Here is an 18,870-nt window from a genome sequence, read left to right on the forward strand (position 1 = left end):
GAGCTCTCCTGCCGGTGTAGTAGTAACTCTCTGAGGCCACTAGGGTGGCATTAAATTACTGCCGCATTGCACTAAATGATGCCCTAGTGAGCAGTAAAACGGATTTGTGGGGCATAATGGGATGGTTTAGTGGGACAGCAGGATGGCTGCCCTGCTCCATAAGGCCATTAAATAGTGGAAGGAGTGGTCTGTACCATAATGGGTTCAGTAATCCTGCAGCAGATAATCTGAAAATACTCTTCCCAAAGTCTTTGCTACTCAAAGAAATAAAAAAAAACACTCCTGAACTTCTTGTCTTTAAGCCCAACGAGCACGGTATCACAGTAACATGTGAATGTCTCCTCAGAAAATATCTCAATATCTTATGAAGGTACTTATTTTAAAACCTAAAATTTTAGTCTTTTAGACTTTTTTTCTCAGACAGCATTTACCCATACTAGTTCTTTGAGAGACACTTTACGATACCCTCTTCAAAGTAAAGATGTTTTGCAAAGTGGATAACCTAATCATAAAGTTAGTTTCTTCAACTGTATTTAATGATTCAGCTACATTGCAAAAAGGTTAGAATGAGGAATGCACAGTAGGTAGGAGCGAATCGCAGCGCATCTCAGCAGGAAAGGAACCTAGCACAGACAGTGGGGAAATCAGAGGAAGGCCGCACACTATACGCGTGACTGGTGGTAAGAAGAAACCTGAGGCAGGGCCCAAACATGCAGAAATAGATCATGACTAAAAGAACAAGGAAAGGAGGACTACAATAGACATTTCAAAGGAAGTCAGTGTGAAATCCAGTGACAAATTAAATCTAAAAAGTCTGTACGCTGAGAAGAGAAAATTGTGATAAAAATGACCACAATAGGGTTCCGAGTTTGTGGGGAAGCATATATGGCAAAAATTAAGGATTTTTCTTTTTTTTTTTTTTTTTGAGACGGAGTCTCGCTCTGTTGCCCAGGCTGGAGTAGAGTGGCACGATCTCGGCTCACTACCACCTCCGCCTCCCGGGTTCAAGCAATTCTCCTGCCTCAGCCTCGTGAGCAACTGGGATTACAGGCACGTGCCACCATGGCTGGCTAATTTTTGTATTTTTTAAGCAGAAATGGGGTTTCACCATGTTGAGCAGGCTGGTCTCAAACTCTTGATCTTGTGATCCGCCTGCCTTGGCCTTCCAAAGTGCTGGGATTACAGGCGCGAACCACTGCACCCAGCCTAAGCATTTTTCTTAAAGGCATCCCCCAAAATACAAGACTCTCTGAAAGTCAGGTTGGTACAGAAGTTGGAAAGTCAAAGGAATGGTGCCTTGGTATGCATATGGTTATAAAAAAAAAGACCTGAAGATATGTGCATTTGGCAAAGAAATACAGCAATAATTCCAGAAAACAAAAAGGAAAACATTATTTGTTTATTTACACTTAATGTGTTACAAAAATAATTCCAGGTAGCTAATAAAAACGTGTAAAAATCAGTAAATAGTTTATTTTTTTAAGTGAAAAAATCTGGGCTAAGGTAAGCACAGGGAAAATAAGATGAAAGAAAAGTTAAATACACCACAATTTATATCCTATGTATGTGCTAAAGCTGGGCCTTAACTTGGCTGTGAACTGTCCATAAATCAAAGTTACTGGGAAAATACTTTTTGTCACACAATTCACAACAGCCTAGAGACAAGAGTAAAGTAGTATTCAGCTGTAGCATACCACACCTACTAACACCAGAGAGAGGCTCTCACATGCTCAGAAAGGGAACCCTTAGTGAGCAAACAACTTCTTCAAAAACATCCTCCCTGAAAAATCAATAATGAGATTCATTAGGCTTATCTTTACATCTCTCAACAAGAGGCTGCCAAGGCAGAGCTTGATAAAAGAATCACCTCAAGAGGCAGCGGAGAAGAGGAAAAGGTGTCAAAGCTGTTCCCTAAGTGTACACATGCAGCAGTTTGCATATATGCAGGGGGCATATGGACCACCTCCTCAGCGTGAAGCCAACTCACTCATGCTACATTAAGAAGCCCTGATCTCACTAGAGACATGAATGGCCATCTTCTAAATATGCTTATCTCACCTGAACTTTTTATCCACATTGAACAGTATCAAATTTGAAAGTGTATATTTCAGAGGCAAGGCTACTCAAAATAGCCCAGTCTAGGTGAAAAATCACTACCACTTCTTCTAACTGTCAAATGAGCTGGGGGATAAGACTTAAACGCCCACTTAAAGAATTTAAGAACCCTAATGAAAATCCATAACGATAAGATTCTTTACTACAACAAAGAGTGGCAAGTCAATGGAATATCCAAGAAGAATATAAAAATTTTCTACAAAAAAGCAATCTGAGGCCATATCCAAAGAACTAAATGAATAAGCAACTAAGATACCATGACTGCAACAATTTTAGCTTTTAGCAGTTGTGACCAAATACCTGTCTCAATCAAAAAACACCACTGCTAGCAACAAAACAAATTATCTACAGAAAATCTCTTTAATCCAAATTCTATTGACTCAAGTCAATCTGTTTTTAATGTGTATCTCTACTTTAAAATTAAGAGTAGTTAAATAGTCATTTAAAGGGCTAAGAATTGTCTTGTCAAACTGATGCCTTTAGTTTTGAAGCTGCTAACCAGAAAAAAAGTTGTGGGAGCAATTTGTTAACAGGGCCGACTGTCTAACAAACTCTGAGTCCTGACGATAAAACTGTATCATCTGCATATAAGAAAAAAACTCTTTTTCTTCTGTACTGGAGGAGAATGGAGAATCAGGAAGAACTGATCTGTGAGACCAGGAGAGGAATCAACAAGATGCGCCATCATTCGATCTTACTACTATTTTGCTTTTTTTATTACCTACCTGGAACAAGAACAGCTGACTCTTTGGGTTGGATCCACAAAATCCCAAGTAGCAGGATTGCTAGCAGGCTCTTCTTCAAGAGTTGGAGTTGACATTTGGCTCCTCCTAAAAGGGTTAAAAATGTGACTTATGTGTGAACATAATACCCATACTCCTGGGGAGAAAAATGTTCAGGAGTTGAATACATTTCACTCACACAGTAACGGTATCCTGTTCAAAATGTTTCTATTTGGCTGGGCGCATGTGGTTCATACCTGTAATCCCAGCATTTTGGGAGGCTAAGGTGGGCGGATCGCTTGAGTCCAGGAGTTTGAGACCATCCTGGGCAACATGGCGAAACCCCATACATACAAAAAAATACAAAAATTAGCCAGGCACAGTGGTGTTTGCCTGTAGTCCCAGATACTTGGGAGGCTGAGGTGACTGCTTATCTGTAGCATATAAATTCTGAGTCAGGAATGATGGTGATGCTGAACAACCACAGATTATCCACATGGGTGGCTGAGATAGACTACCTTTGCTTACCGATGGTTCAATGTACACAAACTTTGTTCCATGCACAAAATTGTTTTAAGACATTGTATAAAATTAACCTTTAGGCTATGTGCACATGAAACATAAAAAAACTTTGTGCTTAGACTTAAGACTCATCCCCAAGATATCTCACTAAGTATATGCAAATATTCCAAAATCTAAAAATCTGAACAAACACTTCTGGTCCCACGAACTCTGGATAAGATACTCATCCTGTAAAATATTTACTAGCATTTAAGAGCAACACTCCTAATGTGAAATAAAAAAACAGAAGTATCTCCTACATATCACTGATAATTGGTAGCAAAAAGCAGATACCTTTATTATACAATGAATTAACAATAAGGGGCAATATTTTTGGATTGTTGATTTTGCTACAGCAGATACTGCAAAGTGTTTCAACAGAGGCTCTATAGGGCGTTCTCCCACTCTCTGCCCTCCACTGCCCTCCTGGTTGTCTCGTCTCCCTGTTCTGTGCTGCTGAGAGAGTGACTATGATCTGTTAAGAGTTGTGGAGGTGTAAAGTTGATGGTGATTAAAAATCAAAGATGATAAATGAAAGGAAAAGAAAAAGCAAATGTTTACTTGGAAATAATCTAGGCATTGCAGATGGAAGTAAAAATATCTGTACCAATTATTCTAAAGGAAAGGATCATTTTAAAGTGACTAGAGATAGCTTTTTAATTCTAGAACGTGACATGATTTTCCACTACAATTATTTTACAGCTATCTACTACATCTTCAATGGCCTATTCTAGAATCAATTTATTGGCCAATAAATATTTAGTATGAACTTCCTAAAAGCTGAGGACAGGTTTTAAATATGTATCAAAACTTGGAATAGTAGTCACTTAAGAAACATTTCATTGGCTTCTACATGAAGGAAATTATTGGAAGTTACTGACACGCATGTCCATATTCATTCTGTTTCAGAGAATCAAGACTCATTTGTCTACTTTCATTAGTCAAGAAAGTAGACATCTACTCATATTAAAACAGATATAAAACTGTGCTGATTATGTTTACATAAATCTTGATAAGCGGAATAGCACTTATTGACTACTGTTTGTCATTATCGTTTAGGCAATAAAATAATCATCAGCAGTCTTCTCTAAAAAATCAATTCTCCCCTTTTTCCAAAAGTATGTTAAAGAAGAAAGGCAGGGAGATTGGAAAGGAAGGAAAGTTAGGTGGGGGAAGAAAAGAACATAATTTTCTCAAATCAACAAACAGGAGCACGGCAGATAATAAACACCCCTCCAACTGTCATCAGTCTAGTTCAAAATGTATTGTTAATTACAACTAAGGCCAGTACACAATAGTAAATCAGCAAGGAAGGTTCTTTCCCTTCATAATAGGGAAGCACTCATACACTGATATACAAGGAAAAACCAAACCCACTGGTTACTGTCCTGACACCCACAGTAAATCTCTGTGCCAGCTGTGCTACAAAATGTCAGGTCAACACCATGCCAATCTGTACAGTATCAGGAACTTCGAAAACTTCCTCAATAATGAAATCAAGTACAGTAAATGTCTTGATTTTAACATCTTTATTTCAAATTTTGTTCTATTAAATTCAAAAAGATGCAATACTAATCTGGTGACTTCTCAAATCTGGTCACACAATAGTGCAATGTGATTGACATTTTTCAGGTAGCAATCAAGGAGATGGTTACTAAACTATGATCTAGACATAATCGAGAAAACATACTTGGACTGGGTTCTGTTGAGGATGCATTCCTTCCAGACTCGATGGACCATATGATTGTGGAGTTTTGGAGGAATCTTCCCCGATCTCTTTGGACTGTGCATAGTTATCATCCCCCCATCTTGGGAAACTAGGTGACTGGCAGCACTCTGCATACCTCCACTCTCACCTGAAAAAAAAAAGGCAATTTGGAACGTTAAGATTTTCTGAAAAGGTTTCCTACTTCATAGACTACTATCCTATTTAACATAAATATGCATTTTAATTGTTGAAAGTCACATACATGTCGCTTTTCCCCTATTCCCTGGCAATAACACTATCTGTAATTATGAGTAAAATTTGGGTCAGAATGGATTTTTTCCCTGAAACTTTGACCACATGATTCTTTGTTCTCTCCCTAAATCATCTAATCAGATGAACACTCACACACCCATAAGGGCACACACATAGAGAGGCACTCCTACTCCACATGTATTGGATACAACTCAGAAGGAAGGGTTCATACATCACAATATTAAAGATGTAAACTTCCACTGACTGTTTTAGATTTTTAAATCTTAACACAGTCAGTGAGTTTCGAGGCAAAAGGAAACAGTAGAGGGAGCTTTATACTCATGTAGCTAAATGGCTGTGGATCAGCAGCACACAGTGCGCTGGATAGGAAAAAGAAAAGTAATGGCACAAAGCTTTTAACAAGGTCAAATTTCAAATCTGTGTGTGGTACTGTTTGTCCTTATGCCTGACACCATGTATTTAAAACTTAGTACTAAAACACTGAGAGAGGTTGTCTTGACATTTTATGTCAGAGGACTAAAAATTCATTGGTTTCTCTCTAGTAACTCCACTTAGTTTTTCCAAATACAGTGGTTATGAATATAATCTATTTCTTTCAATTATGTTCATTATGATTGTTGACGATACTGGTTGTTGTTTACATTTTGAGTATTTTACTACTTCTATCTTATATAGGACAAATACTAAAGTCAATTTCCAGTATTAAATTCTGACTGAATCACTTTTATCTATTTGACTTAGTAAGTATATTATGGATTTTCTTCTCAATAGAACTATGATGCAAAACATCTTAACGAAAGTCAAGATGAAAAAGAAAGAAGCAACCTTATAACAGAAACTAAGTATTCTTATTATCAATGAAAGATGATGATAATATGAGCTAAATGATCAGGCTTACGTCTATTAAAAAAAAAAAAAGATCCAAATGCTTATATTCTAAGGAAATGAAGCACTCGTTTCCGATAAAAGTATTACCATATTACAAATGAGATAAGAAATTTGAACTTTCTTTGCTACCTTTTATTTTAAAAGTTCCCAACTTGGTTCATGATGCAAAAGAATTTCAATTTTACAATTGCTTTCCAACCACCAATTATAAAACTAGGCAAACTGAAGAAACAAACAGAAGTAGATAACACAGACCTTCTCTCGGAAACATCCTACAATACAGCTAAAGAGATCATATGCCCATGGTATCATAAAGAAACAATTTATGACCAAGAAAAGAAACAGTAGGGAGAAACAAGCCACACAGACTCTTCTGACTAAAGCTAGGCTGAAGCTTTTCAGTAGCACTTAAATGACTGAACTAAAATCTGAGTGGTATCTTAGATGGAATTAAATAAGACTTGTTACTCCAAGCTGTTAAAATGCATGTTGAATGTTGTTACTTGCAATTGCCTCTACATATCAAAGAGGCAAGTGGATATACCAATCCAGATAAGGTATGAGTAACATCATTAATACCATTTGGCCCTACTAAGCCCTCTGCTAATCCAGGAGAACCTTGGCGTTTTTTTATAGGACAAAGTAGCCCATTCTGTCCTATATCTAGAAAAACATGGCATTCAACTACAGAATGTCAAGGCTGACCAGGATACTCTCCAATACAGCATTAAGACTCCTAACCTGTAATTCAACACCCTATGATATGAAAATTTAGGCAAATTCATTTTACTGCAACGATATTGGCAGCTTTTGTTCAGTTTCGTGTGTTTATTTTAAGGAATAAGGCGACGACATCAGGGGATTTATTTATCCAAGGCCTAACACAATAGCATACAGAGTTAGGGGGGAAGGAATTTGAAGATCCATAGTTAATTATTCCACATTGAAATTCCCCATCAACAAAACCTCTTGTTTCTGAATTATGACTATTAAGACTTCTGAACCGACCAGAGGTCAAGCATCATGCACACAGCAGACCTTCAATTTTAAGTTGAATACAAATTTCACTAAGTACAAGGCAAAACAAAAACAGACAAACAAAAGTGGATAACTTAATAATGTAGTACAATTGTTAAAAATCCAAATTGTGATGTGACATTAAAAACTTTTCAAAATACTGATAATTCTAATTTTTATATATATGATGATTACTACAAAAGACTGTGAAAGTTCTTTTTTAGTTGAATACAGTTGATTGATGACAAATCCTTTCAAGGAATCATCCAGATTCTCTGCTCTACTAAATGAAAGCTGGAAGTACTTTTTTATTTTTATGAGACAGGGTCCAGCTCTGTCGCCCATGCTGGAGTGCACTGATGCTATCTTGGCTCACGAAAACCACCTCCTGGGCTCAAGCCATCCTCCCACCTCAGCCTCCCAAGTAGCTGGAATTACAGGCATTTGTCACCACGCACAGCTAATTTTTGTTTTTTTTTTGGAGAAACAGGATTCCACCATGATGCCCAGCATAGTCTGAAACTCCTGAGCTCAAGCGATCCACCTGCCATGACCTTCCAAAATGCTGGGATTACAGGCATAAGCCACTATGCCTGGCCTTGGATGTACTTTTTTCTTTTTGTTTTGTTTTAAACCACCTCAGCAAATACATGGCTCTAAAAAACAGACATGTCCATTTCCATTCTCCCACAAAACATCTGAGTAATGTCCTCCAGATAATATGTGCTAAACTTCGAGTTTTGAATATTGCTTTAAATTATTGCTATCACTTGTATATGACTATTGTTTACCAAGCACTTGTATATATTACCTAATATGTACTACAATCCAATAAAGTACGTATTTATCAGAAAAAATAACTGAGATTCAGAAAAACTATGAGAATTAAATAAGGTCACTCACCTTGTGAATGATATAGCCAGGTTTTATAACTAGGTGTGTTCAGTCACAAAGTTTATGCTTTTCCCCAATATCTTCTTTAACTATAAACATTTATTTAATGCCCACTACTTGCCACGAATTATGCTAGAAACTTTGAAATTTTGTCTTACTCTGGTAATTTTCATGAGGATTACGTATGTATCACGCTTGATAGTTTATTTTCAAAGTTTAGCAGCCAAGGCTTTATTTACTCTAATGTTCCTGCCAGCTTGGCCTACATTCAATGCTTATAAATAAATAATCTCATTTCAGCTCAAGTATGATGAGTATCCTTTCCATACTGACCACATTTCTAATTAAAGTGAGGTCAACTACAACAACAACAAAGTTAACAGAGGAACTATACCACTCAACAAAGAAGACAAAAATACTCCCAATTTAAACAATTTCTGAATTTTTCCATGAAGACAGGCAGTTCCCACTGTCAAAATTGTCCCATATAATTAATATTTATTATTAATGCAGACATATTACTGACAGGAAAAAGTATTTATTTAGAGCTCCTAATCGCTAGTCTAACTTTACATCTAACAGGGAAAAGAGTTGCCCAAGGCCTGTCCCTGGCTGACAATGGTCACTGGGGCAGAGTCTTCAGTCATTTTCTGATTTAGTATTCTTCAGTTGTTCAAAATTATTTAAAAAAACAACCTACATTTTATCTGTATGTGAACACACACACGTAAAGGGGCAGACCTTAAAAGAATCTAAACTATTTAATAACAATAAAGACTAATATGGACAGAGTTAAAATTCTGAAGTATAGGAATTCTGTGTGTTGATAGTTTTCCTTCTCCATTTTGTAAAATCCTTACGTTACTCTACTACCTCCATCTCTTCCAAGAGGAATTTCTGTTTTCTCACCTGTTCCATGGCAGGTAGACTATACAATTGTCTGGGATCTCTTCCCCCCAGGACACTCCTGGATCCTACTTACCTAGGATGGCCTGTTCTGGAGAGGTGGGAGGGGTCAGAGGCATCCCACAGTTACTTGGGTCCTTCACACTACCAAGCCCTTGCTGCCCAACTGTAATGTGGCCTCCAGCACTGGCAACACTCTGAGGAACCGGGATGTCATTCTGAGAGATCAAAACAAATGCTGAAGGGTAAACCATCCGAACACCACCTATAAGCAAAGAGAACAAGGAAAGAACCAGGACTGAGAAAGACTTCACACAAGACTCCCAATTTTATGATTCTAGTGGTGAAAATGAGATGCTCATGAAGTACTGCCAAAAGTGATAGGCTCCATTCTCTCGTAAGTTAATAGCTGTTAAACATGTGTTCCAACATGATGCATGTGGAATACAGGGACCAAGGGTGCTTCAGGCAAGATAACTACTCAGCATATACCATTGTGTCAAGAGAATTTCTTTAAAAAGATGGGAAAATTATGGAGATTATTTCTGATGAATCTAAATGATTATCTTTTTAAATTAAGGAAGAGGAAGAAGAACAAAGTTCTTCAGGCAAAATATTTTCTCTTACCAACAATTACTTCAACTGCCACAGGGAAATCATCATCATATCCCAACTCGTCTTCCTCTTTCGATTCCTCTTTCTTTTTTAGCACCATCGGGTAGAAATACTGCCATTCCTCAATCAACTTACGAGTGGCTGGATCTGACATCTTGTATGCTTGGCCTGTTAGTGTCCCATTTAATCCATAAGGACTTACCAGTACTATAGAGGGGAGGAGAAACACATGCTAAACATTAGAGAAATAATTCCTACTTAAGTGCAACACTACATATATGGTAATTTTAGATTACAGTATCACTGAATGTACATTGCTCTTTATTTCCTAACTCTATTTAAAGTATGATTTAAAACAAATTTTTAAAAAAATTATTTTTGTAGAGACTGGGTCTCCCTATGTTGCTCAGGCTGGTCTTGAACTCCTAGGGTCAAGTGATGCTCCCGCTTTAGCCACAAAAGTATGATATTTTGAAGTCTCTTATTTTAAAATTTCTTATTATTTATACACCTCTCACTTCTCACAATTTTTAAAGGAAATAAAATATGGACAGTCCAATGTTATCAGACAGCTATGTTTTGAAGCATATACATATGTTTAATAATAGCTTGTACAATATAAACACTGAATCTTCCAAAACAGAAGAAAATCATTCAACACATATACCCCAAACGCTGCCTAAAACTTGAATACTCTTGTGGTTCCTGAGACTCCCTAAACATCTGTGGTAATCAAAGAATAACATATAAATAAAATTTCTAACAGTAGGAAAGTCTTAATATAAAAAAGCTTAAAGCATAATAGTTATCATTTCTGTTTTGACTGTTTTAGAAGTCTGTTGATAAAACAACTCTAAGTAAAATTTTATTTAACTCAACGTAAAGGACCCAAAATCCATCTTCTTTCAGTATTTGACCTTGATGTCATTTTCACTGAGTCTGACACAAAAATATAGTTAACATAGTACTGTGAATTACCCAGCCAGTTCATAGCCTTGGAGTGAGTACTTCAATCTTCCAAATAATACTTTCCTAAAGATAAAGACTACTTTTCTTAATTCTAATTTTTTACAAAAACTCAGCATGGTCATTAAACGGAATGTCTTCTTTTTTTAATTTTTTAAAGAGCTAGATCGTATGTCACATCAATCAAGAGAGAGATAGCTATAGGCATTACATGTATCGTGGAGTCTTTCTGCTGTTCCTCAATGATCCAAATGGGATAAAAATACTGACTCCAACACACACAATTAATCAAATGTAATTTTTTTGCAATAATGCTTCCAGGAAATTCCCACATCAATTGGGATAATTATGCTCATCATAATTATCCATAAGGACAGCAACTGCCTTAGTATGGTCTTCCTCCACACCAATCATGGAAAATAAGCAGAAGAATGCTCCACAAAAGTATTCTAAGACTTCCATCAGTGACAAAAATCAGAAAAACTAAAAGTGGTCTATAGGGACCTGGTATTCCTAACATTATTGTTCCCAACTTTGAAGATTAGAAAGTAAGTTCTCTTCCCTCGTGACTAGTTATTTCTACTGTTATTACCATAACTAAATGCTTTTATTCTGAGTGATAAAATGTTGGATGAAGTCAGATGGTCCTGAGCACTTTTACACTCAAGAAAACAGTATTTTAAAAATTCTGACAAGCCACAATTTGCAAATACTGTACAATTTGTACTACACGGTTTAAGAATTGGGTTTTGAATATTCTAGTAGTTCATACACTAAACACCTAACTTTACACAGCTTAAAATTTATTGCAGTAGGGGAGTTGGAGCTAAAAATTAGGACACAGTTAAATGTGGATTCAATGTTCTTTCTTATCTCAAAAAAAAAAAGTTTTATTATCTTTGGGGCAAGAAACAGATGCTTTCATTGAATTAAATCAGAATAGTTTATAGAAAACAAAAAATAAACACAATGGAGGCTAAATGCTCATGACAGGCTGTTACAACAATTATAAAATTTTAGTCAAGTCTGTTAAAATATCAGTGTTTTTTAAAATTATATTGTGTGATATGCTAAGACCATTTCAACCAGACATCTCTAATAATGACATATGACTGAACCAAAAAAAGATTGTCTCCATATGGTTCAATCTAATATAACATTTAAAAGCTGTTACTCACAGAAAATTCTGAATTCCAAAGACAAAACAAAGATTTGTAATGCTCAGATCAAAAGGACATGAAGTTATTTTGGTGATATCTAGGTGGTAAAGCTGAGAATTAATGAAAATATGAATGTATGAGTTAAATTACAACTAAATACCTATTACCAATGGAGTTTAAAATTAAAACAAAACAAAGGAACATCGCTAAAGAAACTATACACTGTATAATTCTAGAACTTTGATTCTGATTGAAATTTCAAATACTAAGTATAATGGTAATCTTCTATAAACCATTACATTCCTAAAACCTTGTTAATAAACACAACAATGAAAACCTTTAATTTGTGACTTTGGTCAATTACTCATTGAATTATATTTTTCAAGTATTTACTGATTTTCTTTTGTTCTGAAGGAAATTCTACATTTTATTCTTACAAAAGAATATACATAAGACCATCTTATATATGCGAGAAGCTTCAGCAAAAAACTAACACACTATTACTACTGAATTATGAAATGGTAGTCTTTTCTTCCTTCTTCAAAATCTGACCCTTATGCTTAGTTTTACAATGTCCATTTAAGATAATGTCTCACCCTGCAAAACTTTACTGGGCAAGATGGTTATCCACTGGGTGGTGGATAGGGGTGGAGAGCAGGAACATCCACACTTACCTTGAAATGGTGCAGGTGAAGACTGAGCCATGTGTATATGCTCCTCATTGATCAAATAAATTGGCTGGTGCTGGGCAATCTCCACACTTGTGCATACATTACTTTCTCCATGTAGAAAAAATGTGAAAGCACAGGACAAATGCTCACTACAAAAGAGAGAATGAGAAACTCAACTTTATATTTTGGTAGGAAATGGGTGCTAGAAACAGGAACTACAGGTAAGATACAACTCTACTTTATCAACCGTCCAGTAAGGCTGACTTCTAATTATGGGCAAAACAGAAACTTCTAATTCATTATTGACAAACTAAGCCATCAGAAAAATCTGGAAATACGAATATACTGCAATGAGAACTTCTGTAAGTTACTGTACAAAATGTTTCCAGTTTCATTTGCACAAAATCTCTTATGCCAACTATAAATACCTAAGAACAGAGAATTGAAATAGTTTTCTATTGTCCCAGTGTCCAGCACATGACAAGCCAGTGGTCACTGGGCCACTTTAAAAAGTAAGTATTTTAAGTGTTTATTCATTTATTTGACAAAATGTGTTCAGTCAAATAAATGAATAAACACTTAAAATACTTACTTTTTAAAGTGGCCCAGTGACCCAGCATAACAGCTCACACCTGTAATTCCAATGTTTTGAGAGGCTGAGGCAGGAGGATAACTTGAGCCCAGAATTCAAAACCAGCATGGACAGCATAAGATCTCATCTCCACCAAAAATAAATAAATGAATTAGCCAGGCACGGTGGTGTGTGCCTGTAGTCCTAGCTCCTGAGGAGGCTGAGGTGGGGGGATTGCTTGAGCCCAGGGGTTCGAGGCTGCAGTGAACTGTGATCACGCCACTGCACTTCACCATGGACAACAGAGCAAGACCCCTGTCTCAAAAAGAGTGGCTTACGAACAAGATCAGAAACCAACCCCTCAGCACACTTTTTCAAAATTGTAACTCTGGCCCTAAGATAGCCATACGTATCTCCATTTCTCAAAACATCTCATAAGAACATTTGCCTGATAAAACAAAATCATTTTTACTAAATAAAGCCAAGCAACCACAATTTTTAAAAGTCATCTCAAAGATGCTGCTTCTTTCCAAAACTTCTCTAAAATACTATAAAGTACATTTGGAGTATGACTCAAAAAAAAAAATGTTGTTTCAAGTGCAAAATTATAATGCTTGAAAGGAAAAAAATGAAATAAAATTAAAATGTTTCTCTATCACACAGTGACATATATATATTCTTCTTTGACCAGTATGTTTAGATAACATTTTTTGTTTTACCAAAATATGACATTTCACCAAAGGAAACACCCACAGTCTTGGTATCTGGGTATTTAGCACGACAGAGTAAATTCAAGATAGTGACTACAATTTTAAAAGAATTTTGAAAAAAGTTTTAAAAACCCTTGATACCATACTTCTAAGTTTATAAAGTTCACAAAAGCAAAAATGTACATAATTTGAACATCTATAGGTATAAAATAATATAAAAAGCAACACACCATCTTCTACATACATTATACCTGGCACATTAAATAGGACCAAAATATAGTTTTACTGATTGTGGATTGGCTTATTTTTCAACTGTAAATTTCGGCTAAGGGAGTTTGAGCTGACTTATCCCTATTCATGCCCGCTATCCCATGTAGTTACTAGCTTATTTATAAGAAGCTGGTGGGAGAAATAAATGTAGGCCATAGCCACAGAACATGTTCTCTATTCCACCAAGTCCCAACTGTGCATGAGAACAAATACAACCAACATTTATCTAAGAACGGTGCAAGGAGTCTGAAGTGACACTGAAGAAAACACAGTCCTTGCCCTCAAGGAGCATATTCACCAGCAAGAGACTGATATGAAAGCATACAAATAAAATAAAATAAAGCCAGGCACAAACATACAAATAATAATAAAATGCCATAGAAAGGCTAAGGAGTAGTGATTTCTTCAATTAAGAATATACGAATGCTTTAAGAAGACAAGAACAAATGAAAATTTGAGAAATGTCCATTCAGGTATTTTGCCCAGCTTTTAATCTGGTTGGTTTCTGCTACTGACTTGAGTTCCTTAGATATTCCACATATTAATCCCCTGTCAGATATATAGTTTGCAAATATTTTCTCCTATTCTGTGGTTACCCTTTCACTCTCTTGGTCAATTCCTTTGCTGTGCAGAAACTTTTCAGTTTTATATAATCCCATTTTCTATATTTGCTTTCATTACCTGGACCTTTGAGGTTTTATTTTTAAAATCCTTGCCAAGATCAACGAATGTGAAGAAGGATTTCTCCTATGGTTTCTTCTAGTAGTTTCATACTTTTTAATTTTTTTGAATTGGTTTTGTATGTGGGGAGAAATAGGGGTCTAGTTTCATTTCTCTGCATGTAGAAATTCAATTTTCCTAGCATCATTTTTTGAAGACATTATTCTTTCCTCCAGTATGTGCTCTTGGCACCTTTTAAATCAAGTATCTGTTGATAAGTGAATTTATTTCTGGGTTCTCTACTCTGTTCCACTGATTTATGTGTCTGTTTTTATGCCAGTGTCATGCCATTTTGATCACTATAGCTTTATAGTATATTTTGAAGTCAGGTAGTGTGATGTATCCCCCCACCACCACTTTGTTCTGAAAATAAAACATGCAAACGGCTAACAGGTATATAGAAAAAATGTTCACATGAGTAATCAGGGAAATGCAAATCAAAACCACAGTAAGATATCCCTTCACTTCAATTAAAATGGATATCATCAAAAAGATAACAGATAACAAGTGTTGGCAAGGATGTGAAGAAAAGAGGATATTTATACATTGTTGGTGGAAATGTAAATTAAGACAGCAATTATGAAAAACAGTATAAAGATTCCTCAAAATGTTAGAAATACAACTACCATATGATTCAGTAATCCCACCACTGGGGATATACACAAAGGAAATGAACTCAGTATGTCGAAGAGTTATCTGCACTCCCATGCTTATTCATTATTATTCACAATAGTTAAGATATGGAATCAACCTAAGTGTCCATCAACGGATGAATGAATAAAGAAAATGTGGTATATAATACACAATGGAATACTATTAAGTTATAGAATGAAATCCTGTCATTTGAGACAACATGGATGAACCTGGAGGACATTATATTAAGTGAAATAGGTCAGACACAAAAAGACAAATACCACATGAATCTAAAAAAGCTGATCTCATATAAGTAGAGAGCAGAATTGTGATTATTAGAGGCAGGGGAGGGGAAGGGAAAAGATGGAGGAGGTTAGCCAACAGTTACAGTTAGGAACAATACGTTCTAGTATTCTAATGCACAGTTGGGTAACTAGTCAACAGTAATGCATTGTATATCTCAAAATAGGTAAAACAGAGAATGTTCTTACCACAGAGAAATGATAAATGTTTGAGGTTATGGATTTGTTACTTACCCTGATTCGATCGTTACATACTATATACTGGTATCCAAGTATCACTTTGTAGCTCATAAATACATACAATTATTATGTGTCAATTTAAAATAAAATAGAACTAAAAAAAAAAAAAAGAAAGAAAATAGGGTTTAATAGTAGAAAGAAAAGAAAAAGTAAGAGAAACCATGAGGCAAAGAACAGATGTGGTTACGAGAAGGATGTTGTTTGGAAACTCTTAACAGGAATGGTGGGATGTGACCGGAAAGGAGTCAAAAAAAGGATGTTGGAGGCCATCCCTTGAGACATCGAAAGACTCGTATATGCAATAACAGAGAGTTAATTTTAAGGATTGGTTTTAGAAAGTTTAAAGAATTCTTATAAAAATTTCAAAATAGTTTTCATTTGAATTTGCCATGTCCCAAAACACAAAGAGAAGCATAAATTTAAAAAAAAAAAAAATCAAAATCAAATCAAGTTATCTTTTATATAGATAACTTAAAAAAACCAAAATGTTCTTTTAAAAGAGACACTGAAAACAAGAAAAATAGAAGTTATAGTGGAGCAGGGCGTGGTGGCTCACGCCTGTAATCCCAGCACTTTGGGAGGCTGAGATGGGCGGATCACGAGGTCAGGAGATCGAGACCATCCTGGCTAACACGGTGAAACCCCGTCTCTACTAAAAATACAAAAAATTAGCCGGGTGCGGCGGCGGGCACCTGTAGTCCCAGCTACACGGGAGGCTGAGGCAGGAGAATGGCGTGAACCCAAGAGGCGGAGCTTGCAGTGAGCCGAGATCACGCCATCACACTCCAGCCTGGGGGACAGAGTGAGACTCCGTTACAAAAAAAAAAAAAAAGAAAGTTATAATGGAGATATAACAGAAGGCACCAGTAATTATACAATTTTTGGTAGGTTATTTCATCACTCTGATCGGTTTCCATATATGTAAAAGCACCTGTCAGTGCAGACTGCTGGGCCCCTGAGGCTCTGATTCAGGAGGTTTAGGGTGGGCCCCATAAATCTGCATTTTTAACAAGTTCCCATGTGATGCTGCTGCTGCTCCTGGCTCAGAGGCCACACTCTGAGAATCACTGGATTTGATAAAGCCTAAATCCCAACTATTAAATTCTATTTTTTCTAAGATCATGTAAAACAAGGACAGGAATGACAGCACTGACACTAGAAAGTTGAATCCCCCGTGACCTAGCAACAGCACTTCTAAGAATTTATCCTACATATAAAACTATGGTACTGAGTAGTTATAGATTATAGCACTGCTTGTAATAAAGTCTGAAAAACACTAAAATGTCATCAGTAGAGAACCTGTTAACTAAACCGTGGTATATAAGCTACAAAGTAATGCCCTGCAGCCATGTAAAAGGAAATGATCACACTGATATGGAAACACCTCCAACAAGGACTGTTATGAGAAAAAAGGAACAAGGCACAAAACAGTATGAATAATATACACCCAGTTATATAAAATGGGAAAGTGGGGAGAAAAATATTTCCACACACAATTTGCTTACATTGGCATAACATTTTTCTGAAAATATCATTCAAAAAACCTAATAATGGCTGGGCAAGGTGGCTCATGCCTGCAATCCCAGCACTTTGGGAGGCAGAGTTGGGCAGATCACTGAGCTCAGGAGTTCAAGACTAGCCTGTGCAACATGGCCAAAACCCCATCTCTACAAAAAATACAAAAATTAGCTGGGTGTGTTGGCACTGCCTGTAGTCCCAGCTACTCAGGAGGCTGAGGTAGGAGGACTGCTTGAGCCTTTGAGGTTGAGGCAGCAGAGAGCCCAGATCATGCCACTGCACTCCAGCCTGGGTGACAGAGAGACTCTGTCTCAAAACAAACGATTCCTAATAACTTTGGTTCCCTCGGGGAATGAAATGGCATGACTAAAGGAGAAAGAGATAATTCACAATATTCTTTTATACTTGTTGAAATGTGGGGTCATGTGCCACACAGAAAGCAATGTGAAGGCAAGATCTGAGGAAGCCCTTGCCTCCTATCCTTATGCAGCGCTGCTTGTTTGGCCAACCAGGGGAGTGCTCTAGAGGAATCCGCGATGCTTCCATTTGGCATACTTGGCGCTTAGTCAAAGCCTGCTGAGACCCTGATTTTGTAATCCAACATACTGGTTACTTGATTAGCAAGCCATCAATATCTTTATCCAAAGCAATGCTAAAAATGGTGAAATAAAAACTGCACTGAGAACCGAATCCTGTGTCATCTCATCAGATAACTCCAAGTTACAAATTCAACAGTGAGTTGTCACTCATTCTGCTCTAAAGAGAATAATCAAAAAGGTTATGTCAAATGTCTTGATAAAATATGGACACATAACTATCATATTTCTCTGATCTAAAAATCTGCCTGTAAGTAAAACCCAGGTGTTTTCATACAAAGTCCAACCTCCCCCATTTCACAGATCAAATTTGAAATTGTTAAAATGAGATCAGATTTGAGAATGAACACTGAAGGGGTTCTACAAATAAAAAGTATAGATATGTTAGGGTATATGAGAAGTGGGAGGTAAATCTTTATTACAAGCTCTATACCATGTTCTTTCTTCTTGTCACTTATTACTCACTTTCACCTGAACCTTTACTCACCCCATTTCTCACCCCATTTATTTCATATACTTTCATTAAAAATTTTAAGAGACTATGGAGATCATTAAAGTCAACCTCTTTCTGATTCGGAGGAAGGCAACACTGCGCCCAAAGTTACACAGCAAGTTCAGAGCACAGTTGGAATAAAAACCTGGTCCTTCTTAACACAGCGTATAGTACATCCAAGATTTTCTACCTTCGATCAATGCTGCCTTCACCCCTATTCAACATCAACATAAATCAGACACAATGTAACTTAAACTAGTCCCTGCATCAATTCTACTATCTCCCTTACTGCTATAGGCTAGAAGATACTATCAAATGAAT

The 18,870-nt window shown here is 36.5% G+C and overlaps 1 protein-coding gene across 9 annotated transcripts in view; it reads right to left on the reverse strand.

Annotated features, from left to right (window-relative positions):
* The window catches only part of MED13L (mediator complex subunit 13L), a 318,142-nt gene that overhangs the window by 52,701 nt on the left and 246,571 nt on the right, over positions 1-18,870 (reverse strand). For 8 of the 9 annotated variants that reach the window (XM_003907212.5, XM_009181779.4, XM_009181778.4 and 5 more), the window contains 5 exons: positions 12,500-12,645; positions 9,712-9,906; positions 9,161-9,349; positions 5,089-5,254; positions 2,841-2,945 (listed from right to left, as the gene is read on the reverse strand). In XM_003907212.5, coding sequence (XP_003907261.1) covers positions 2,841-2,945; positions 5,089-5,254; positions 9,161-9,349; positions 9,712-9,906; positions 12,500-12,645 — 801 coding nt within the window. Of the gene's footprint in view, positions 1-2,840; positions 2,946-5,088; positions 5,255-9,160; positions 9,350-9,711; positions 9,907-11,843; positions 11,924-12,499; positions 12,646-18,870 lie in introns of those variants that run through there. The other variant, XM_021922993.2, reaches the window with a different exon arrangement.

Source organism: Papio anubis, chromosome 9 (assembly GCF_008728515.1).
Source record: "Papio anubis isolate 15944 chromosome 9, Panubis1.0, whole genome shotgun sequence".
NCBI lineage: Eukaryota > Metazoa > Chordata > Mammalia > Primates > Cercopithecidae > Papio > Papio anubis.